The 26502-nt window shown below is 43.6% G+C and overlaps 1 protein-coding gene across 2 annotated transcripts in view; it reads left to right on the top strand.

Annotated features, from left to right (window-relative positions):
- The window catches only part of PTPN5 (protein tyrosine phosphatase non-receptor type 5), a 588489-nt gene that overhangs the window by 520147 nt on the left and 41840 nt on the right, over nucleotides 1–26502 (top strand). For both annotated transcript variants that reach the window (XM_078684059.1, XM_078684058.1), the window contains exons 9-10: nucleotides 6720–6857; nucleotides 7462–7572. In XM_078684059.1, the coding sequence (XP_078540185.1) occupies nucleotides 6720–6857; nucleotides 7462–7572 (249 nt within the window). The remainder of the gene's footprint in view (nucleotides 1–6719; nucleotides 6858–7461; nucleotides 7573–26502) is intronic.

The following is a 26502-nucleotide window of genomic DNA, read 5'->3' as shown; positions in this document are numbered from 1 at the left end:
CAAGGCAGCCAATCTTAACCACAAAATCTGGGTCTCCATTTGACCCCTGTCCCATAAGACTCCTGCATCTCATGGTAGATGAAGTAAACCCTATGATTAACGAAATTGTAAATCATTCACTTTCCACGGCCAATGTGCCACTGGAATGGAAACTTGCGGCAGTGAAACCCTTACAGAAAAAACCCCTTCCTGACCCTGCGACTCTTTCCAATCTGCGACCTATCTCACTTCTCCCAGCACTATGTAAGATCGCTGAATCACTGGTTAATAAACAGCTGACCATGTTCTTAGAAGTCAATGAGATATGGCATCCCAATCAGGCGGGGTTTAGAGCCCAGCATTCAACAGAATCGGCTCTACTGTACACGACAGATACCATTCGTACTGCCCTAGACCAAGGAAAGAAGGCCGTCCTGATTTTATTAGACCTGTCGGCGGCCTTCGACACGGTCTCCCATGCCATCCTATTAGATCGGCTAAAAACATCGGGCGTGAAGGGGACGGTTCTTGAGTGGTTGGAAAACTACCTAAGGGACAGGAGACAGGTGGTAACCCTGGGGGAATTTACCTCCACGGAAAAACATCCGAAGATGGGAGTACCCCAGGGGTCCAGCCTTAGCCCGACATTATTCAATGTCTATACTGCGCCTCTGATTAAACTAATATCATCCTTTGGCATAGAGGTAGTAGCATATGCCGATGATACGCAGTTAATACTGGTTACGGACAGGGACAACCAATCATGGGAAGAAACATTCAAGGAATGTTTAACTGCCACCTTCGATTGGATGCGGAAGAACCACCTAAAATGTAATACAGGAAAAACAGAGATCATTCCGCTAGGCCCAAATAATGACTTTATTCCCAGGCAATGGTGGCCAGAAAGGGCAGAAATACCGCCTCATACAACCATAGTTGCTAGGAACCTGGGGGTCACGTTTGATTACAATCTTGCCTTCAAGCAGCAGGCAATAAAAGTGGCAGGAATGTGCTTTGGCTTAATCAAAAGCCTGAGGAAATTCTTTGATATACTCCCTTTGGAGGCGAGGAAAACTGTTGCAGTAGCGCTGGTAACGTCGCGCTTAGATTATTGCAACAGTTTGTATGCTGGCACAAATAAAGAAGTAACTTACAGGCTGCAGCTAGTGCAAAGCGCGGCTGCCAGATTGGTGCTAAAATGGCCAAAAAGATCGTCAGCCTCAGGGGCATTAAAAGCTCTTCATTGGCTTCCTATTGTAAAAAGGATCCTGTTCAAGGTTTTGATTATAACATTTCGAGCAATGCACAAAACAGGACCACTATATCTACAGAAAAAATTCAAGAGATACTGCCCAACCAGAAGCCTACGATCATCAAATTCCAATACTTTGGTGGTTCCTAGGTTTCGTTTAAAAACCCGTGGAGGAAAGTCCCTGGCAGTACTGGGTGCAAAGGCTTGGAATACTCTGCCTCCTGCCCTGAGAACTCTAGATAAAGAAACAGAGTTCCGTAAAGAATTAAAAACTTGGATATTTAAACTGCAAGATAGCATGGCCAGAACTCTAGTTTGATGCTTGCCTTTGTATTTGGTCCAACTCTGAGTCACTTTGTCATCTGGTAATTTGCCGGAGGTAGCGCCTAGATGCTCCATTGGAGCGATTGCTGCGCTATATAAATAAAATTTTACATTACATTACATTACTCACACCAATAACAAAGCTGCATTGGCCAGTAATGGTGGTGGCTGCCGGACTGGCCACCAACAAGCCTTGGCAGCAGCAAGATCAGCAGGATGTTTTTTTGACGTCTGAATTTCCGATGGAAAACAGAAGCCATCTGAAACTTGCTAGGCGATCCTTTGGAGGGCCCGATGGCCAGCTATTCTTTGATTCTGGTATGTTGTTTTTACCTTCGGACTGCAGGGGACTAGTGCCACCAGTCTAAGGGAGCCTGGGGTTGCATATGGCTCTGAAAGGGGTCCCTCTGTCTGGGGAACCAGTCTTTGGTCCAAGATGAGTCCTTTGTTTTTTTCAGGACCTGTTGTTGCAGACTCTGGTCTCTTCTGTGTTCACTGTTGCAGTTCAAATCACAGCTGAGGTTTTGATGACAGGGGTGCCCCTTAAATCCTGGAATTTGGAGGCATCAAAGATGTGGGTGCAAGTGGTCAACAGGCTACTAGCCCAAGTGGCTAATGAGTCCCTGAGCTGACCACATCCAGGAGTATGTGTCACCTTTTCTACACAGAACCCATATTCTACCACCGTAAAAATGGCAGAAAACGTCCTTAGCTGTACAGACCAGGTAGCCCACCCTAGGAGTGTGGCTAGCCGTCTGTGGTGACACCTCCTGACTACCTCATTTCCCCGTGTTCCTGGGTGCAGGTGTACCTGGGGCAGGGGAACTGATGTTTTCTCCTTTGGGAGGCAGCCTGGATCAGAGGTAGAATCTTTGATTTGCCACTTCATTAGCCACCCTGTTAGGGATAGAGGCATCACCTCATTTACTCCCACACAATTATTTCTGACCCCTTTGAGTGTTCACACCTCCTGGCAAGGGGTCCGCTTCCTCTTTTGGCTGCAGCAGTTGCGAGCTGCCATCCAGAGCACAGGAAAGGATAGGGCAACCAGGTGGGCAGTTTCTAAGGCAGCCACCTAAAGGCATCTCAAATCAGCTCTGACATAACAATCATGTCGGGTGTGATGAGGCAAGTTGTTTGATATCAAACATGAGATATTGCGGCAGTACCATAATGGAGCTGGCAACCTCATTGTTGCCCGGGTGCCAGCCCATGTTATCCTATAGATCGTTGTTCACATATAGTAGCTCTTAATGGAAAAGGCTACTATAAGGACATAAATGCTTGCAGTTATATGTCCACATTTGTACTATAATGCACCCAGCCTCCTGGGCTTAGGAGGACTTCCTTAGGGGGTGACTGACATATATGAAAGATAGTACTTTGACCTTGCCACACATGGTGAGGTCTAAGTTGAGTTCAAGCAATGTGTACTGCTCCTTTGTTTATTTGGATCACTCAGGTTGACACAAACAGTGCCTCAGGCCCTGGTGGCCCCTTTAACTCCCATGCCCTGGGTGCCACTGGTAACATTTACCAAGTACTTATAAGGCGGTTGAAGTCCTTGTCAATTGGGGTTCACATGTATCAGTTTTAGGAAGAGAGCACTGGCCCTGGGGCCTGGGACCCAGCGCACTCTCAGAATAATAACCAGTATCTAGTAGTCCAAATGGGGGCAAAAGGTTTGGGGGGAGGACTTGCAAAAAGCCAGTTTTCTTACAACTGCCCATTAGAGGATAATTCAAGACCATGCTACAAATTACTGTTAGATTTGACAAGACGTCAGGCTGAAATTATAATAGAGGATGATTTTTAATGCATTGCCATTTCAGATGTGGATACCACCAACAATTATGAAGGCCAAACTAAGACTACAACATTAGATAATCAAAGGACAGAGCTAGGGTTGATGAATTTCCGAACAATAGTACATTGAAAAATATTACGGTACACCTTTGTTTCAAAGAAGTATAAATATTCTTTACAGATTGAGTACTTAAAATCCTCACACTTTTTGCAGGTGAAAGAGATAACCAAGACTCCCATTTAGTTTGTCAGCAGTAATATTAGAATTATCTACTCAACATAAAATCTCCAACCCTGAAAACGTTTTATAAATTCAAAAGGGCCACCGATATTGCAATAGTTTGGGAGGCTTTAATGCCATTTTAAGAGGAAGAAATATTTTCTAGAGGGCTAAAATTAACAAACAGAAGAGAGATTTCTTAGATAACTTCAGAAAATCAGCAGAGGAGTTTAAAAGAAAATATGTTAAGTAACACAACCAGCTAGCTTTGGGACAAAGTTTTAAAGTAATAATATATTCATGAGACCATCCCAAATGAAGCCAATGTTGGGATAAAAGTTATGAAGAATTGAAGTTGATAGGAAAGGTACTCGAATTAATGGACACTAAAAAAAAGTCAGAAATTAGATTGAAGAAATCACGAATCCGCAAAACTGTGCACCAAGATACTGTAATAAATAGATGATATCTTTTTAAAGCACTATAAAAGGCTTTATCAGTTTTGATATCCTTGATAAATTAACTATTCCTCTACTTGTGCTTACAATGGCCTACCTTGAAAGGAGATAAAATAAAAATAATGATGGGTCTGGGAATGGAAAATCCATTGGGGATGATAGTCCCAATGCAGAATGCATTAATATTTTGCACCACAATCATTAAGCCTTCTTAGAGCATTCTTCAATGATATCCTTATTAGGGTGAAGTATTCACCCACCTTGAAATCAGAAATATTAATTAATATACTAAAACCAGAAAGGTCACAGAAAGAAACATCTTCTTACCAACCTGTTGCTCTTTTAAATAATGCCTAGAAAATTGTAGCCACATTACTTACTTGCAGGATTGAAAGTGTCTGAAATACATTAGCGTACACTGACTAGAGTGGCTTTATTCTTTAAAGAAACATAGCCACAAATACTTAGAGAAGCCATTAGACAGCTTCAAGTCCAGAAAACTCCCCCTCCTATAACATTGCTCATTGCTGAAAAAGCTTTTTTGACATTGTGGGGTTGCAATGTCTATTTAATACATTATTAAAGATGGTTTCAATCATGCCTCACAAGGTTTATACATTTTTTTATATCGGAGTATATACTTCAATTATTATAAATTCTAAAAAGATTTTGTCAGTACCCATCATGAAGGGAGCATGCCTGGAATGTTCCCTATCTCCATTGTTATGACTTACTTTTAAAGCAATGTACAAAAGCTCTCGGTTCAGCTTTGTGTGTAGGCTTGCCTCTAAAAGGGATGTTTAAGTTAAGACTGTATGATTGCTGATGAGATGATTTTATTTCTGAAGGATGACATTGGAGGAGCTATAAAATAACAGTTTTAAGCCACCATTAATCAAGGTTCCTAGACTAATGGGTTGATGTGAGTACCTTCCGATCTCCATTGTAGGCAGAAGAGCTTTGGTGAAAAAGTCTATTCTGTCATGTATGTATTTGCTTTATCCACTATGTCATGCATTCCATGAATAAATTAACTTGCCACCGATAAAAAACTAGCAATTCACAGTGATAAGCTCTAAAACAATATAAAGGAAGGGTGATTGTTCTATCCAATCTCAGAAGCTTTTAAGGGGCAGCTACTTTACAGTACATTGCAAGATTTTTTTTGCCACGTTTTTTTCTTCCCTTCCTCAATAATTTTTCAAAAAAAAAACAATTTATACGACTGCTATCAGATTTAATAATGAGTCCTCATTTTTCTTGAAATTGGTACAAAACCTAATGCTAATTTGATATAAAATATTGAAGAAAGAATGCAAAGGCTTTTATCTGTATAAACACTGAAGGAAGTAATTTTTCAAAGTATGGAAAGAAGTTAATGTGGGGTCCATCAAACATTTTTTAATAGCCATTGAATTAACTCCCTGAGAATAGACAAAAAGAAAGCAGACGAAAGCCCCCGTGCATTTGTTTTATACACACACATTTGGAGTGTTTTTTTAAGAGTCCTTTCTATAATGATATTTTTGAAACCAACAGAATTCATGTCAAAATCATTTTGCAGCATGTAATTTATCTAAGAATAGGAGAATGTTAAAAATACCTCATTTTGATTAAACCATTGATTAGGAAAATGTAAATGAAACTTGGTTTTACAATATAGGATAACACTTCTACCTCCAACCGGTTCTGAAATTAGCCTTTCACGTTTACCAATCTGAGGAGGGTACATTTCAGGTGCATTCAGTTTTCTAACTATATAACTTACCCCTGAAAAATTACATAAATTCAATATGACGATTTCAGACAGATTTTAAGGTCGCTGTAATTAAAACATCAGAAGATGGGGTCATAGGATATGGTCGTGCCCACAATGAAAGTACTTTTAGGTGTAGTTTTCATTTATATCTCAGGCGTGACAGGGTATACCATTGCGTTTTACCCAGTGACTACGATTGTAAAGTATGCACCATATAGAAAAATTACTTAAATAAGATATAAATTAATCTTTATATCTATGTTGGTACTCATGTACCCTGGGGCGGTAAAATTCAAGGAGAGAGTAATAACTAGTACAAAGTGTCCATGAATCTGCCATTCCTGAATGGAAAAATCTCAAAAACATTATCTATCTATCTATCTATCTATCTATCTATCTATCTATCTATCTATCTATCTATCTATCTATCTATGATGAAGTCATGAATGTGTTTCATTGGTGGCTGGATGTAAGAGGTTGGGAGCAAGTGGGGATGTTTGTGTTTGAGTGTTGATGTGAGTTGCTTTGGTTGGGATGGATTTGTGGATACGTATTTATGAATGGTGGTGAGCGACTGTGAGGAGAGATAGCATGAGAAGCGGGGAAGAGGCAGTGGGAGAGTGGCAATGTGGCTTACTCTGTTAGAGCGTTGGCTAGCTTGCATCATGTAATGTTAGTGGTGTGGGCATGGATGTAGCCAAATGGTTGTGAGAGTGTCTTTGGGCATGTGGTAATGAATTGCCATTTTGAGGCATGGGGTAAGTGACTGCTGGTTTGCGACTTTCCAGAGTTTCTAGAAATTGTGCCATCAAAAATTACAACATTAATTCACAAATTTCTTACATGACTTCTGTTGCCAAGCAGAAATACGGGTATTGCACATTTAAAAAAGATAGTCATATGTCATTGTGTTCTTAACAGGGCTATGAAGAGAAGGAGAAGGAGTACATTGCCACTCAGGGGCCAACTGTTAACACTGTCAGTGATTTCTGGAGAATGGTTTGGCAACAACATGCACCCATCATTGTAATGATCACCAACATAGAGGAAGTAAATGAGGTAATGGTTGCTATGTTCTATTATGTGTACATCATTCAAATACCCTTATATTGTGAGAAGTGTGTACTATATTACACAACGAATAAAATGGAAATAAGTCACATGCGTTGCAGGTTATCATGAACTTTTCTGCAGCAGAATAATTTATTTGTATAAAAGAGAAAAATTGTGATTTGCACATACATCTATTGCATGAGGTCTACACTTGAACACTTGGCCCACTTCACTCTTATAGAACTACTTCACAGATTTATAAATACCTTTTGAATGGATCCATGGTGCAGATGCAGAAGAAGGTCAGCAGCACTCAGAGAAGCTCTTGGTTAAGCATGTTTACGTACCACAACAAGAACGCTGAGTTGGCCTTACTACAATTTCTACATGCGACTTGTGGATCATGTCAGATATCAGGGGGCGAGCATTTACCTCTACTGCATTGTTCTTACATTGGATGCATTGTGATTTTGCGTCATGCACCAGCAGTTATGACATTCTCAGTTTTTAGATTTACGATCTTATCCAGAAATGTGAGACATATGTTTGCCCAAAAGATGGATTGCATGTGGCTAGACCAGTAGATTAATACATTACTTGTTTTTTACAGAAATGCACAGAATACTGTCCAGAAGATAAAACGACCTATGACGGCCTGGAGATCATCATCAACGAACTGATACACACAGATGACTACATGTTAAGGCTTATTACCCTAAAGGTGAGATCACTTCCGGTGTGTGTCACTGTAGAGTTATAGTTTGAAAGTGTAGGACCCCTATAATAACACTAAGAGCCTGATTTAGATCTTGGCGGGTGGGTTACATCATCACAATGGTGACAGATATCCCGTCCGCCGAAATATGAATCCCATTTGATATGAGGGAATTTATCTTTCGGCGGACGTGATATCCATCACAGTTGTGGTGTAGTAACCCATCTGCCAAGATCTAAATCAGGCCCCTAATGATACTGTTCATTTTCATCAAAAAAGTAGTATATACACATTTTTTTTGCTTTCTTGAATACAGTTTTAAAAACAAAATATCATACTATACTAGGATAGTAAATACTGCAACCACTGAATTTACATTTTCATCTTTAACCCCCTTTTATGCATCACATTATTGGGTGCATATAATTCAGTATAATGAGGTATATATTTATGCTTGAATTTAATAATGTTTAACTGTCTCATTAAGTCTGGGTTTACAGTGATGCTGTCAAACAAACATACAGACTGATGATTGCTCCATACTGAAGGCTCCCATACTACCCAAGCTTTAATTGATACGGAAACAAAAAAGTACTTTATTAAGGAAAGGCAGCCTTCAGTATAGATAGACTTTAGTTTCTTTGCCTCGATTTAACCTGTCCTATTGTAGTAGATATATAGAGCAAAGGTTAAATGGAGGTCATATGTGAAACTGTCAGTTAAACCTTTTGTTTAAAAGAAACAAAACCACTGAAATTGAAAAGTTTTGATTATTTCATGTAACTATGACTCATGCCGAAAGTAACTATAACTAGCGCCCCCACCATGCTCAGTGTTGTTATTAATGAGGTAATTTCAGATGTTCCAATGATGTTATCAATGATGCCTTCAAACATGCTATCAGTGATGTAATATCGGAGGGAATTAGCAGTGCATGGCGAGGGCGCAAGTTATAGTTTCTTGGGTGGTTAGGTTAAGATCTATAGTTACTTGACTGATCTATAACTGGTGAATTTCAGTGGTTTTGTTAACTTAAAATGGAATTTTTTAACTTTTATTTTTTTCAGTGAAATTCTAATGTTTTTGTTATATAAATTAAGAAATTATTACAACTCCTAACTATAAAGTCACTTTAATCTGTTGTTTTCAATGTTTTTTTAAATGTAAAGGAGGATGTCCATCACAGTGTGGGGTTGGGTGCATGGCCTGTGCTCAAACCCCCTTGAGCTCCCCCCCAGTGTGCCTGGCCTGTGGCCGTACTCAGCATAGGTTTAGGCAAAGAGAGGCCAGGCATTGCTCTCAACCCATCCCCGCATGGCAACATACAGCTATGTCATGCAACAATGTAAATAGTGTTATTTTAAATAAGGCAGACACACTGGACTTGTCATAGCGTCAGAGCACCAAAATATAAAAAGCAGGGTCCTATTGGCTTTATCAACGGATAAGCCCATCAATATATATATAAAGCATACCTTCTCTGCTGGACATCGGACCGTAGGGATTACTGTGCCCCTGTACAGGTGGCGGGGACGTGGTTCGGTGACATACGGGCTACTTATTAACAGGACGTACGTCCCCTTATTTTGGGAGTGGAATTTCCCTCCCTCCTTTCCCCTCCCCCCCTTTTCTTTGCATCACTGAGCTTTTTGGGGAGTACTGTGCCTTAACACAGGTAGTGGAGAGGAGGTTCATGCTATATAGTGGTCACCTACTGACAGGACGCACGCAGCTTTGTATTGGGAGCGGCGTCGTGTTTCGGATTACAGAGCCGGTCAGGGGACTTTAACTTACATGAAGTGTATGACAAGATGCTTTTTCGTATATTATACCGGCTCGTATAATCTCTCTGGAAACCCACCATAAAGGAGTGCATACTAGAACCTGGGGTAATCCATCCATGAACTTCATATTTTTCTGTCTGAATATAGTGCCAGATAAGAGTTTGTCCATGAATTTGGACTTCATGCTGTGATTTCATGAACACTGAGCAACCCAGGCTCCAAATCCGCAGTTCTAGGATCTGATTTTGTATTGGGAAAATAGGAGGACCACTTTATCAGGAGGGCTTTATCGTTTGATTTTCTAACAACTACGGGTGTCTTTTGACTCCACTTGTGCGGATTCTCAGGAATTTTTGTGAGAATTGAGTGCCTAGGATTATCTAACCTTGGTGACGTGGTCTAGTGAGGACATTTGCATTTCTGTCGCAGGTCATAACTGCCTAGGTGCATCTTATGTAAGCCCTGACGAAGTTCCCGTGGCACTAGGGGAACCAAACGTGTTGGCTGTGCCATTTTTACGAAAGAACCAACATGAATAAAGAACAAAACCTTTGAAAAAATACTTTCCGTTTAACTGACTTTTATTGGAGTGCACCTTCCTTTTCTGTGGACACACCTACTGGTATGTCAAAAAGTAACTACCTACTATACTAAAATGTTTATTTTATAAATCCACACATTGCAATATTTAATAATAGTGATTAATTTGTGGGACACCCCCGCGCCGCACGGCCACCAGCTGCTGCGTGTGCCCCCAGTGCCTGCCTCTGCCTCAGCGCCGGCCTCGCTGCCGCCCTGAGCGCTCTCCTTTGGTTTTCGCCCGTTTTTGACTTGAATTTGTGCTTGTTTCTTCCTGTGCCCCAGATCGTGTGTTACCGTCTTTTTCCCCCGTTTTTTCTTGAATTTGTGCTTGTTTCTTCCTGTGCCCCAGATCGTGTGTTACTGTCTTTTTCCCCCGTTTTTACTTGAATTTGTGCTTGTTTCTTCCTGTGCCCCAGATCGTGTGTTACTGTCTTTTTCCCCCGTTTTTACTTGAATTTGTGCTTGTTTTTTGTATTTGCCGTTTCTCGTCGTGTTTTGCACTCCTCTGTCCATTGTGCCTGTCTCCTTCCTGCTTCCCCGCCCACCTCGCCGCCCCCCGCTCCCGCTTCCCGCCACCGCCATTAGCCCCGCCCCTTTTTCTCTTCTGTTTCCCTCCCCGCTCCCGCCTCCCAGCTGCTCCGCCCACCCGCGCACTTGGCCTTAAATGGCGACCGTGCGACGCAGGTGAGTGTGACCCACTTGTGGGACACCCCCGCGCCGCACGGCCACCAGCTGCTGCGTGTGCCCCCAGTGCCTGCCTCTGCGCCGGCCTCGCTGCCGCCCTGAGCGCTCTCCTTTGGTTTTCGCCCGTTTTTGACTTGAATTTGTGCTTGTTTCTTCCTGTGCCCCAGATCGTGTGTTACCGTCTTTTTCCCCCGTTTTTTCTTGAATTTGTGCTTGTTTCTTCCTGTGCCCCAGATCGTGTGTTACTGTCTTTTTCCCCCGTTTTTACTTGAATTTGTGCTTGTTTCTTCCTGTGCCCCAGATCGTGTGTTACTGTCTTTTTCCCCCGTTTTTACTTGAATTTGTGCTTGTTTTTTGTATTTGCCGTTTCTCGTCGTGTTTTGCACTCCTCTGTCCATTGTGCCTGTCTCCTTCCTGCTTCCCCGCCCACCTCGCCGCCCCCCGCTCCCGCTTCCCGCCACCGCCATTAGCCCCGCCCCTTTTTCTCTTCTGTTTCCCTCCCCGCTCCCGCCTCCCAGCTGCTCCGCCCACCCGCGCACTTGGCCTTAAATGGCGACCGTGCGAACGCGCAGCGGTCACGCGCAGCGGGCGCGCCGATTGTGCGCCGAAGGCGCGCCAAAGGTAAGCCCGTCTGCGCCCGTCCGCGCCTGGACCGCGCCCAGGGCCAGGACCCCTGGCCCCCGAAGAGCCCGACCGACCCGCCTGACGTACTCCGCCGCCACCCTCACCGCTCTCAACACCGACCGACTCCCAGAATGCCATCAAGCCACTCCACGACGTACCCACGGACCTTTCAGCTGCCACGCCTGCAAGTTCTCCTGCATCCGGACCAGCCTCGCACCAGCACCCGCCAAGTCGAACACCAGCAGTACCCACCTCAAGTGCATCCTGCTCAACACCCGCTCCGTCCACAGACACGCCATCGAACTCTGGAACCTCCTCGACACCACAGCCCCTGACGTTGCCTTCCTCACGGAGACCTGGATGAACGCCTCCTCAGCTCCCGACATCGCCATCGCTATCCCAGAGGGCTACAAGATCGTCCGGAGGGACCGAAACGCCAACCAGATGGGAGGAGGCATCGCCATCATCCACAGGAACACCATCCGTCTCACGACCAGCACCGACAACACCCTGACCAGCGCCGAACACCTGCATTTCCAGATCCACACCAACCCGAACACCACCCTCAGAGGCACCCTGATCTACCGACCCCCTGGACCACGCACACAATTCAGCGAGGACATCGCCGACTTCGTCAGCCCGCATGCCCTCCCCTCCGCTGACTACATCCTCCTGGGAGACCTCAACTTCCATCTGGAGAACAACAACGACCGCAACACCAGCACCCTGCTCGACAACCTCGCCAACCTGGGACTCAAGCAACTGGTGTCCACCCCCACCCACCTCGCCGGACACACACTCGACGCCGTCTTCTCCTCCAGCACAGACATCGACTTCAGCCACGCCACAGAGCTTCAATGGACGGACCACAGCTGCGTCCACTTCACCTTCAAGAGAACGACGACCCACCACCACCAACAACAGGCCGCCCGCAGAAGCTGGAACACGATCACAGCAGACCAGCTCGCCACCTCCCTGAGCCAGCACCCTCCTGCCAGCTCAGCGAACCCCAGCCAGGCCGCCGACTACCTCACGAAGTGGATCAGCAACTGCGCGGACGAACTCGCCCCACTGAGGACCCCGCCCAGCAGACCCGGCAGCAAGAAGGCCCCTTGGTTCACCGACGAACTCAAGAGCTCCAAGAAGAACTGCCGAGCCCTCGAGAAAGTCTGGAGAAGGGATCCGACACCGGACAACAGGACCTCCTTCAAGCTTGCCACCCGGAAACACCACCAGCTGATCCGCGCCGCCAAGAAAACAGCATTCAAGGACAGGCTGGACAACAACGCACACAACAGCAAGGAACTCTTCAACATCGTGAAAGAGCTCTCCAACCCCAGCGCAGGAAACAACGACATCACCCCATCGCAAGACCTCTGCAACTCCCTCGCCTCATACTTCCACAACAAGATCGCGGACATACACAACAGCTTCAACAACCAACCAACGCACACCATGACCAAACAACCACCCCCCACCACCACCCTCCACGCCTGGACCCCGATCAGCACCGAAGACACCATCCGCACGATGAACTCCATCCACTCCGGATCTCCGACCGACCCCTGCCCTCACCACGTCTTCAACAAGGCCGACGCTGTCATCGCACCCCATCTGCGAGACATCATCAACACATCCTTCGACACCACCATCTTCCCTGAGAGCTGGAAACACGCCGAACTCAGCGCTCTACTCAAGAAACCAACAGCGGACCCCACCGACCTCAAGAACTACCGCCCCATCTCGCTCCTCCCGTTTCCAGCCAAAGTCATCGAGAAGACCGTCAACAAGCAGATGGCCGCCTTCCTCGAGACGAACGGATCCCTCGACCCCTCACAGTCCGGCTTCCGAGCCAACCACAGCACCGAGACCGCCCTCATCGCCGCCACCGATGACATCCGAGCCCTGATGGACAATGGAGAAACAGCGGCCCTCATCCTCCTAGACCTCTCCGCGGCATTCGACACGGTCTGCCACCGCACCCTAGTACGGCGCCTCAGCAACATCGGAATCCAGGACAAGGCGCTGGAATGGATCATCTCCTTCCTCGACGGAAGAACACAGAGAGTCCACCTACCACCGTACAAGTCAGAGGCCTCCAAAGTCATCTGCGGCGTCCCTCAAGGATCATCTCTGAGCCCCACCCTCTTCAACGTCTACATGAGCCCCCTCGCGGCCATCGTACGCAAACACAACCTCAGCATAATCTCCTACGCCGACGACACCCAGCTGATCCTCTCCCTGACCAACGACCCCGCCGCCGCCAGAGCCAACCTGCACGAAGGGATGAAGGAGGTAGCCGAGTGGATGACGACCAGCCGCCTAAAACTGAACTCGGACAAGACGGAGGTCCTCATCCTGGGACCCTCACCCTCCGCCTGGGACGACTCCTGGTGGCCTCCCGCCCTGGGCTCCGCACCCAAACCAACAGACCATGCACGCAACCTGGGCTTCATACTGGACTCCTCCCTCTCCATGACCAGGCAAGTCAACAACGTCTCCTCGGCGTGCTTCAACACCCTACGCATGCTACGGAAGATCTTCTGGTGGATCCCCACCGAGACCAGGAGGACCGTCACCCAGGCCCTCGTCACCAGCCGACTGGACTACGGCAACGCCCTCTACGCCGGTACCACCGCCAAGCTCCAGAAGAGACTCCAGCGGATCCAGAACGCCTCAGCCAGACTCATCCTCGACATCCCACGAACCAGTCACATCTCCGGACATCTCAGAGACCTTCACTGGCTCCCCGTCAGCAAAAGAATCACCTTCCGCCTCCTCACCCACGCACACAAAGCCCTACACGACCAAGGCCCGAGCTACCTCAACAGCCGAGTCAACTTCTACGCTCCCAAACGCCACCTTCGATCAGCCAACCACGCCCTCGCCGCCGTCCCCCGCATCCGAAGAGCGACTACAGGAGGAAGGTCCTTCTCCTACCTGGCTGCCAAGACCTGGAACTCCCTCCCGACCGACCTGCGCCTGACCCAAGACCACCTCTCCTTCAGGAGGAAGCTGAAGACCTGGCTGTTCGAGCAGTAGCGGCACCCCCCCCCCCCCCCAGCGCCTTGAGACCCTACGGGTATGTAGCGCGCTTTACAAATGTCATTGATTGATTGATTGATTGATTATGAAAGATGGTGTATATCCGACCGGTATACAGACTTGCTGCTCACTCGCCTTGGGACAACCCATCAACATGTAAAATCAAAAAAAGTTCTTTGAAGGTATGAGTTTTAATGCAATCAGTGTAGACATAAAATTGTAACTTCCAATGATGAATCCAGAAATACAAAACAATGAATTCAATCCACCCAAAAGACGTTTGCTCTCTTGTGTCTGAATGTGCAACAACAAAATGAATGCTCCATTCCAGTGCCTTTCTTCAGGGAAAAGTAGCTGAACTTGAATAATGTAACATTAATCAAAGCGCTTCACTACAGGACACCTAGATACCTGGCCCAGAAAATTGAACTATCTGGAGGAATCAGATCAGCAAGGATTGCCAAGGAGTTAGTACTGAGACCACCCATCTTCCGGAAGAAGAAAACCTATGATAGAGCCTTCTCAGGAGCAGCACCCAGAATCTGGAACTCTCTCCCACCAAACATTAGAAAAATAACAAACACAGAATCATTCAAGAGGGAATTAAACATTTTCCTAATGAGCAAATACCTTCCATAGACGAGACAATTCATTTTTCAGCTCCATGTTAGACCATGGTAACTGTTTATTCTGTTTATTGATTTGTACTTTTCGACGTTATTTAACCAGGCATAGTTCTATTTTAGAAAACTGTATCTGTTGAAATATACTTGACTGTATCTATTCCACCTCATTCAATGTAAAGCGCTCTGATACCCAAGGGTCTTGTTCGCGCTATACAAAACTCTCTAAATAAATAAATAAATAAAATAAATATATAATGAAAATATATGTCAATATTTAAAAGGGGCGACCTTTGAGGATGGTAGAATTATTTTCTTGTCACTTTGATGGTGGCCGAATTCCTTTTGCTGCTGGTGGAGTTTTAAGAGGATATCCTGAGTGTATAAGTCCCCTTCTGAGTTATGAACTTCCCCCTTTTCTACAAGTGTGACTATACATTAGATTTTCATATTGAAAATCCACACATGCCTGATACCCTACAGTAAGGGAATCCTGGAACATAGATTTGGATAAGATCTTGGAAGGGATATGTTCCTGTCTGAGATCGATTGAAGGAAACTACCATGTTTTGTGGAAAAGAATCTGACAAACGCCTTATTCATTGCAATCTCCCAGCCAGCAAATCAGCATGAGTAAGGCTGGACAGCCAGTAATAGTAAGCTTAGGAAATATGCAGATATTAAAAATAATTTGTTGTGGTATGTTTCCGACCACTCATGGGCAGTACCTCTCATCAAAAGACAGGTTGCTACACTGGCATATCGCTTGCAGTTGCCTTCCAAATTCCCTAAATGCACTGCACGCAGTATATTGCCTAAGGTCACCCTGCACTGACAGAAAACCTAGACATGACTGATACCCCTGTGTGTAGGAGACCAAGATAAACAAAGTTAAGGGTCAAGCATTTGTAGGGATCTGTATGTTTCTTACCGATGGAGACTGGAGGTAATTGACATAGTTTGAAAACAATATGCTAAGAATCTGACACACCTCAGACAACCAGTCAGACTATTTAGGTTTGACTTGCACCGACAGACTCTTTAGTTCATACAGAATTAGAAAATATGGGGCTCACTTACAAGCCCCTTGTGCTGGCGGTGCGCCACTTTTAAAATGGGAAAAAGTGGCGTAGTGGCGTCGCAAAGGGGCTTGTAAGTAAGCCTCTATGTATTTTGATACTTTCCATGCAGCCCTAGGTTTGATATCTATCATCATTTTAAAAGTGATTCTGCCACAATTACGTGATCTACTCTAATTAAATAATCGAATTTGCAGACTACATTCTCTCAGAAAACCAACATGTATTTGTTTCTATGACTTTGTGGCTTTTACTTTCTTGTACATTTAGTAGTAGTTTACAGAGAAATGTCTCCCAGTAACCCACATTCTTGTTGGGACGCACAGGGTAGAAGGGCTCACCCTCTCTTTGGGAAGATAAAGCATCAGTCTCTATGAACAGCATTTGATAGGTTCTGATAGCCAAGAATATCCGGTTCTTCAGATGTCATACATCATCTCCTAGGATAATATCTATAGTACAACAAAGCGCTTTGACTGATCAGACCTTGCAGACTGAGAAGGTACCACTTAAATAAACCCTAACTACGTGTTCACCTTAAATGTGCCACATTTGTTGGCTTCTGGAGGCTCCAGGTTTAATTGGGATGTGTTATGGTGTGAAGTGTAAAGGATCCTTCTGTTTCAGTTTGTTTTTTTGTTGTGTAACGTTAACACACAATAGGAGAAATTCTTGCAATTTAACCACAGGGAATCGCATGGGTAGCATTCTAACCCATCGTTCTTTTTCCCAACATGCCACCGCAATTTAGATCCAACCATATGCAAATCAGCCCTGGCCCTGCTCCAATAGGATCAGTCCAACCCAAACTGCCGAGCAGATCCTTTCTGAACAAGAAGCAAGCAGCCTAAGACAGGTTTTGGCCTGATTGGGCCTCTTCTGTCGGGTGCAGATTGGTTCCAGTTGCACATTCAACAAGGGGCCCACACCATGGTATACACTTGCCCACTTAGGACATTACATTAAACACACAAAAGGTCATGGGAGGAATGCTTGCAATTTGTCTAACCAATGGGAATCACTCAGAGTAGCATTGAAACCCATCATTCTTTTGCCCAACTTGCCACCTCAGCTTAGATCCATCAATATGCAAATCAGTCTTGGCCCTGCTCCAATAGGAACAATCTGATCCAAACTGCCAAGTCCGGTCCTCTTTGAACTAGAACAAAAGCTACCCAAGACCAGTGTCTAGAGTGGCACAATGGCTGAAAAATGGTAAGTTGAAGTGCTACCCTGAGTGGTTTCCAGTGGTTAGGTTATATGCTTTCCTCCCAACACCTTCTCTGTGATTGTCCAAACAGACACTGCTTTATCCACAGAATTGGTAAATCATAATGGTCAAATGTGAATAGCTACTTTGTTTGGGACAGTTTTTTTTTGATAATCAATTTTATTGATTTTAAGATCAAAAACGTTAACAGCACAAGACATTTGATCGATGTTACAAGCATTTACCTCATTTGTCATTTGTGAGTACATACAAAGTAGTGGATGAAAGCACCAACCTGATGCGTTAGCATTACAATTCTATATATTAGGGAGCTCTAGTGCAATTAGTCCAATTGATTCAGCCGTTTGCCCCAGACTCTGTTGTGCTTGGTTGGGGATTCCCAGACCTCGAATAAGGGTCTCTCCTGTGCGGCACACCAGCCCACACCCCGGCGCCATTTTGATATGCTTTGGGGTTTAGCTTTCGCCCAGGTAGCTGCAATGTCACGTTTGGCCACAGCAATTGCTGTCCCGAGAAATACTTTGTCTGCTCGAGTACCATCCAGTTTAATCAATCAATTCAAAGTAGTAAACCACAAATTCCCTTTAAATACTTTTGATAGGTTTTCTAGATCATCTTCTTTAAAACATGGCTTAGAATTCAGTTTTCTTGACCCCCGGGCACTAAGGATTGTATCAATGTGACAAACCGAGGCAGAAACCCAGCTGCACTGCAGCAACCCACAATCCATTGAGCAATATTTGAGTAAGAAGTGTTCCAGGTAATGATCAATCCTACAAGAAGTCACAGGGATGCAACACAAACCTTCTTTTACTAAGAAATAGAATGATCAAGAAAAACTATGAAACAATGGATACATTTTAAAGATTTAGTACCCTAGTGCTCACTATATGAATTGCTACTATAAAATAAAGAGAATGGCAGCTGCAACTTTTACCAAAAAGTTTGAATAACTTATAATAACCCAAACTATTTTCTGTGTAACTTTAATAACAATCCCACCCCTATTCTTTTATTTACTAAACTAATCTTAGTCCCAAAAGGAAAACCTAATTTGAATTTCAGGGATTTTTCAGGGACGGTTCACACCTGAATAGCTGTTTGAACAATGAGTCTTTAGGTTCATTTAATAACAGAGCCTGCTATTCTTGTCTAGTGCTCACAGACAAGCTAATAAGCGCAGCATGTAAATGCCTTTCCGTTAGCCTTCAGCCATAGTAGATGATGTGATTCTGCACAATCTATCACTGTTGTGGTACCTGGCACTAAACTGTTCTGTAACCTTTCACACCCTGTACTTTGCTTGCATACTATTATTTGACGGTTGTTGAATCTTTCAGGATAAACAATTAGCAGAAGGTAGCCTGTTGCCCTTTTATCATTTTGCAAGACTGTGTTGGTTTGAATAATAATAACAATAAACAAGACACTTACTTCAGCTTTCCATGACATTCTGTTCACACATTAACAACCATATTGAAGACAGAGTACTTTTAAGAGTTTCCTCATTTAAATACACTTTATTACTATTTTTTTAGTTTAATCTGACATTTATGTGTTACTCAAGCATTTTGGTTATGAAGATTGTGTAGCCATGAGTTAGAAGAAAATACATTGTAAATGGAAGAGGGTTTCAGCTACATCTCTGGTTTGGTCCTGCAGATGTAATGATGACATTTGTTGTAAGGATTGTTGATCGTACTAAAGTGTGTGGACCTATTCTACTGCACGTTCAATATGATGACAATCAGTAATCCATATTTTCAGTGATAAATAATCTAAATTTAAAATAAATCATTCTCTTATTGAATGGGGAATTCTTGCTATGAAGGCAGGTGGTTTTAAAAGGAGTTATTTTAATATCAGTGATGTAACTGGTGAGAAGCATATTATGCATATTGTTCCCACAGTTAGCTCTGTTACTATTTTTTCCGGCTCTAGTATTGTCACTAGCGATGCAATTCCTAGATTTTACACAGAAAAAACCTTCTGTATTTAAGCTAACATTATTACATCTCATTGAGGTACTGGGTTAATACAATTTTTTGGCATCAAGTACAAGAGGCTTTGTCATCTGATTCTTGTCATGCATCTGTTATTTTAAAGGTGATATTTTATTTTCAACACATAACCCTTAGCAAATCTTTTCAGAAAACAATAAAACATTTTTTTCAGTGTGGTCATGATTGCAGATTTTCGAGAATATTTTTCATCTTTGGGATTGATTCTACATTCTATTTGATTGGCAATTTAAAATGTTAGGGTATGACTTTATGCAAGCATGTTGTATATTTTGTTGTGCAAAATAATTGCTATGGAAAAAAATATATACGAATATTGGGTGAATGTTAGTTAACCTTCATATTGTTTACTTGTACAATCACGGCTCATTTTATGTAAGAACCCATACAATTGTCGATGTTAGTTGATGTTAATTGACAACACAAATGCAAACTGTAATAATATCAGATACAAAACGGCAGTGTACATTGAAGGTCAGTGCCCAATATAGTCCACTGTTTCTACATGTTTTCATTGAGTTATATCTGACAGTATTCTGAGCTTTAAATTACATTGCATACTGAATGATCTGGGTGTAAAGTTCTCAGACTGATTCAGTAACGTCCATGGCTTCCAAAAGGCTTCTCCTCCACTTTCTTAATTGTCATAAAAAGGTTGATCCCATACAGTCTAATAAGTTCAAGATTAATGACAAAAATGTCCATTTGTAATGTTGCTTGAGTTGGTAAAATTTGAGATTTACAGAATTTAAATTTCCCTGGTGGAGCTGGGTGAAGTTAAAAACGGCACAACTTTACACCACAATGTCCGAGGAGAAAATAACAGATAAAGTATTTGCAGGGGATTCTTTTTTAAAAGCTTGTTTGCAAAAAAATTAATCTGCTAAATATAGGACTGGCAACTGTAAACTCCAACATAATTTACTTTTATGGCAATCTTCATTGCTTTGTTTTAAACTTTAGCACCTTGGTAAAGTTTCAAAGTGGTAACATTAAAAAAATATATTTCCTTACATTCATCATTTTCACACATTTCTGCGTAAAACTACATTCCACTGGTACAGTTGTGTGGTAATTGAGCAGAGCTAAAAATGCATGTAGAGGGGCATGGCCTCGCAGGCTGGAGAACCTGACCTTATGGGCCAAGCGGCGCAGGGCACGCCTATAATCTCCGGGTTCACCTGCCTTGTCGAACAGAGACACGAGACACTCTGTTGGGCGTAGAAAACAGATTTATTAGCTGCAGCTAAGCACAGTTATCCACGAAGTACCCTAAGTGTAGATTCTCAGGAGACTGCCACTTCAATCCGTGGCGCACAATCTTATATACTATATACATTTACAATACCCACTCCCAAAACATACAAAACTGACAAATAGGAATAGTTCGAAAACAAGCTATCGGATGTCCAAAACACACCTTTCTTTCAGACCCCGTGTGCTCTCCTTCCCTCAAGTTAATCAACACTAGTGCCCGTAATTCAATTTGCAGGTGGTAGAACATGTTTGAATGCTTCAAAGGATAGTTTATGTAACAAGAGAATACACAGAGAGAATAGCAAAGATCAGTCAAATAAGAGAAAGTCAGGAAGAATGGTGGGACCCAAACAGTGGAGTATAGTAAGGATTAATGAGTCTAGACATGGATTTAGCAAACTCGGCCAGGCCCTGACATCGGTTTCGTAAACAAAGACAGGGATTACTCTTTAACAGAGGGACACGTAGCAGCTGAAAGGGCAAAAAAAAACGTGTTCGTCGTGCTGCCTGAGTGAGGCAACACAAAATGGCGGCTAAGCACAAAATGGCGGCTAGATCGAAGCGAAGCCGAAAACCACGTAACCTCATAATTTGGCCTACGAATTCACTCCCATTGTCACTCCAGACAATGCGCGGCAAACCAAACCTTGGGAAAAATTCCATTAAAAGGACCTTAGCAGTGGACAAGGCAGTATTGTCCTTTAGGGGGTAGGCCTCTATCCATCTGGAAAAGGCACAAACCACCATTAGGACATACTTGAGATTGTTAAAACGTTCCATGTGAATATAATCTATTTGCAGTACCTCAAAGGGATACTTAGGGGGACCAGAATGACCTGCTGGAGTTGGAGTTCCCTTTCCTGGATTGTGCATCAAACAAACAATGAAATGTTTCACCACATTTTCTGCACATTTAGGAATACCTTCATTTTGCCATACTGGAGCTAGAAGTTTACATATACCCCTTGCATTAATATGGGCCGGTCCATGAGCCATAGTAACTACAGGTAGTACATAAGCATCTGGTAACAACCATCGCTGGTGCTCTGATAATTCCGTCCGACATCCTGTCGTATCCAACATTCCTGTACTTTCTTTCCACTTACTCAATTCTTTCTCAGTCGCTTCCTTTTGAATCATTTTCACACTCTCTACTGTGTCTTCACACATACCTCCTTCTGCGACCCATCTCGCAGGGCCTGTGACATACATGTGACTTTCAACATCCTTCGCTGTTTCCCTCGCTACTTCATCCGCAAATGCATTCCCTCGACCCACATCATCAGTGACCTTTTTATGCGCGCTGCACTTCACAATCGCTACTTGAGCAGGCAAAGCAAGTGATTTGAGAAGGTCAGTTACCAACTGTCCATGCTGTATTTTAGTGCCGTGGGAGGTAAAGAATCCTCTTTCGTTCCACAAACGGCCAAAACTATGGGCGACACCAAAAGCATATTGGCTATCTGTATAAAAAGTCACTCTCTTTCCTTTTACCAACACACATGCTCTTGTTAATGCAATTAACTCTGCAGCTTGAGCTGAATTCTGTGCAATGCGTGCAGTTTCTACTACTGTGTGCAGAGTAGTAACAGCATAGGCTGCTGTTGTCTCGCCATTAGGAAGCTTAAAACAGGACCCGTCCACCCACAGTATTCCATCCGGATCCGCAAGTGGCGTATCTTTTAAATCAATTCGACCTTTAGTTTCTTCTTCTGTGCGAAGAAAACAATCATGCTGGTCTTGTACATTGCTCTCGTCTAAAACAGGTAACAATGTTGCTGGATTCAGAACATTACATCTCTTGATATGTATGTGACTAGCTAAAAGCGTCAACTCATATCCAGACAAACGAGCACTTGTTAAATGCTGCGTCTTTGTTTTGTTCAAAAGGGTATCTACTGCATGTGGCACCATGACATTAAGAGGATGATCTAACACCAATCCAGCAGATTGACAAATAGAGATCGCCGCTGCTGCTGTTGCTCTGAGACAACTAGGTAATGCCTTGGCTACTGGATCTAATGTAGCCGAAAAATAGGCGCATGGCCTCTGTTTGTCTCCGAATTGTTGTGTCAAGACTGACAACGCGCAACCTTCTCTCTCATGAACATAGAGTGTGAAAGGCTTACTATAATTTGGAGTACCCAACACAGGAGCAGAACACAAAGCAGTGCGTAAATCAGAAAAACTCTTCTGACATTCATCAGTCCAAGGCAGAGGTTGGGGTGTATCTTTCAGAGTGAGCGCCAACAAAGGTTTGGCCAAAAGGGAAAAATTCGGGATCCATTGTCTACAATAAGAGGTAATGCCTAAGAAAGCACGCACCTCTCTTTGTGTGGATGGTACAGACATTCGTGCAATCGCATGGATACGTTCTGGGGTCAATCACCTTCCCTCCTTCGACAAGGGATGACCTAAATAGGTAACCTCTTGGCGGCAATATTGTAATTTAGAAGGTGACACCTTATGATGTAAATCGGACAAATGTTGCAAGAGCAACACAGTCGAATTTTTACAAACATCTTCCGAATCGGCAGCCACTAGCAAATCATCCACATATTGAATGAGAGTAGCACCTGAAGGCAAGGAGAAAGTATTAAGCTGAGATTTCAAAGCCTGACTATAGATGGAGGGACTCTCACAATAGCCTTGGGGTGCATGTTTAAATCGAAAGCTTCGGCCTCCGAGAGAGAAACCAAAGAGATCTCTACTCTCTTTAGCAAGGAATGCTAAAGAAAGCATTTTTGAGATCGATGACCGAAAACCAAGCCGCCGAAGCAGGAACCATAGTAAGTAGAGCAGTGATATCCGGAACAACAGGAAACTGAGGGACAACAATTTTGTTGACCTCTCGGAGATCAATCACAAAACGATACACGGGAGGTTTGGAAGGATCAGTACGCTTAAGAACAGGCAGAACAGGGCTATTGCAAACATTACCTCTGGTCTCTTCGACCACACCCTTCTGAACCAAGTCATAAACAATAGCTAACAAAGCTCTCTCACCATCATTAAAAATCTTGTATTGGGGAATGCATGGCAACTTAACATCAGGCTTAACAGTAATCACGTAAGGTGTAATTTGAAGCAAACCAACATCATTCGGACCCGTAGCCCAAAGTGTGTCAGGAAGTGAACGCAGTTCAAGTGGCAGTTGGTCTTGAGACACATACATCGGAGAAGTCAATTTATCACCCAAAGTAAGATGTACACCAGAGGGGGAACAATACAATGTGGCATGCAAGCGTTTTAACAGATCCAAACCCAACAAGTTCTCTCCGCAACCTGTCGTCAAAAGAAGTGGAGCTTCAAAATCATACGGACCAATGGAAATAGGCAGAGGACAGGAAATAGGGTTACTAACTGGGGCGCCGGAGAATCCTACAGAAACATTTGTTAAGCCAGACAAAGATGCCCTAGGGAGTTTGGAGTGCATAATAGAACTTCTCATTGCACCAGTATCCAAAAGAAATGGTTCTGTAACACCCAATGCTACAACATCAACATAAGGTCCATTCTGATCCACTGGAACTGATACGACTCCCTTACTTTGTCTATGGCTGTCCTAGCTAGTGTGAAAATCGGGACTTTCACTCTCTGCATAGTAATCGTCATTATAATATTGCGCAGACTTAGAAGTCTGTTGATCAAAATATTTCATAGTATTCTGCGGTGGTAAGGAACGCTGTCCTTGAGACAACGCACCTCGCCCTCTACCCCTAGATGCTGACTGAACACCACCACGACCTCGTGGCACGGATTGTCCATCAGTGCGTTGTAATAAAATCGGACAATTAATCTTAAAATGACCTTCTTCTTTACAATAGGCGCATTGATTAGGACCTAACTGAGCTCGTGGAACAAAAGATGTAGGTTTCTGCAACAATCGTTGGAACTGTGGTGGCTGTTGCGATTGGGACTGGTCAGAACAAGGGGAATAAGCCTGTTGCAAAAGAATTTTTGTTTTCAATTCTTTAGTCTTCTTTTCCGCCTTTTCTTTTTCCTCCTTATCCCTATTCTCATAATACTGAGCAGTGGCTAATATCTGGGCAGTTTGAGGAAACGGCCCATGAACTTTCTGATTGTTTCAATTTATGCGATAACTCTGGAAGTAAATTAAAAACAAATTTGTCTACAAATAATCGCTGTCCACCTTCAGTACTCAGATCTTGACCACTATGGTCGATGAAAGTTTCTTCGAAATGAGTAAAGAAGTGTTAGACACTTTCATCTGTCTTTTGTTTGCACGCCGCTAACTTATCCCAGTTAACGCGTACAGCAGGCATCATTGTTTTCATAAGATCTATTATTCTACCGGGTAATTCTGTGATCAAATCATCGGGTTTAGCACCACCTATTTGTCCTTCATCTGCGGCTGTTATAGCAGCCCAATTTCCACCTAAAGCTTGATCATGATCTACCTTACGAATTTTTGCCCATAAAGCTTGTGGGACTACATTTCCCATCAGTAAATCAATGTCAGCCAAATTCATGATACATGCATCGACAGTCTGGGACAATTCTTTATAGTACCCAGCAGGATTCTTACGAGGGTCCGGTAAAGACTGTTTTAGTGCCAATACTTCCGATCTTTTCCAAGAATCATGTACCCATATACGCTGAAAATGAGCTGGAATAGGCGGATTAGCGCCTGCTTGAGGAACTTCATCGCTCCATATTGGAGGAACTTCTCGCATAGGATATTGTGCCGTTCTACGACGAACCGCAGGATCAGGTTCAAGAAAGATTTGCGAGAAAAAGGAAGACCGGAAAGCAACAAGTTTTTGAACAGCATGCTCTACATCAGGACCCACAATAAGTCCCTTGTCAAATCGATCCTGTATCTCGAACAAACCCTGAGGAGGTAAATCCAAATCCATATCTCCCCACCCCTTGATAAGAGCGCTACACATAACATTAAAAACGTACCTCTGCGTAGGCGCATTCCAGTGAAGAAAAGTGTCTAAAATATCACGCACACTATACTGTAATTTACTCATGATCCACTTATGAGCGAGAGAATCTAATTTAATCCGCTCTTCTAAATCTGGAATCTGACTACGAGATTGCCTTCGAGACGAAGCAGGAGAAAAAGAAAGAGGTCCAAGAAAAGGTGACAAGAGACCAGAAACAGTGTTAATTAATCGTTGTCGAGCTGTAGGGGAATCTGACACTAGAACAGGAGACAATGTATTCTGTAAAACAGGAGAAGAACTAGTAGCCATAGAGACTGAAGATAAAGGAAACTGAAGCACAGAAGGTTGAGGTACAGCAGTCGGTGGCAAAGGAGGCGGAGGTGGAATTACTGGAAGAGGCAAATGTGCATGGACTGGAATAACTGGATTAGCAGCAGGTTGTAATGGGGGTGCGTTAGCGCCTAATACATAAGGTGGAGGTAATGTCAATAGATGCGACATGAAAGGATCTTCATCAGGACCCTTACTCTTTGAGGAAGTAGGCTACACGGGATAACATCTATCTATTGCCATACGATGCTGTCTCTCTGAAACTTTTATTATCTGATCAGTCTCATCATTTTTAAACTGTTGGGCAGCCTGTAAAATTGTCATACTTTGCTCCTTTTTATCTTTCTTCATTTGCTTAATTTCTTTCTGTTTGGCTTCCTTACGCCATAGGCGAAAAGAGTTCAACATTGCCGGCCGGGCTTTTCTTTAAAATAGAATCGTTTCCAAATTATTTAATATATCAGGCTCAAAGCTACCATTTTGTGGCCACTGCAAAACACCATCTTTTCTCGTATATCGGATCCATGTTTCGTGAAAAATAATAGGACCAAGACCATGTTTCGAATAGAGCTCGTAAGTGGGAGTTCCAACCGGAGGAATCGGACAAGAATACTCTAGCCGGGAATCCCTCGAGCAACCAAAGCAACAGAATTTCCTAAACTTAATAAATCCAGGCATTTCGTAACGAACTGGATTCTTCAAACGTCGAGAGGTTTTAGGACAATTATAGTCACAGCACAAACGTACTTACCCCTAGGCT

Source organism: Lissotriton helveticus, chromosome 3_1 (genome assembly GCF_964261635.1).
Source record: "Lissotriton helveticus chromosome 3_1, aLisHel1.1, whole genome shotgun sequence".
In the NCBI taxonomy this organism is placed as follows: Eukaryota; Metazoa; Chordata; class Amphibia; order Caudata; family Salamandridae; genus Lissotriton; species Lissotriton helveticus.
This window is presented reverse-complemented; position numbering and strand designations above follow the sequence as displayed.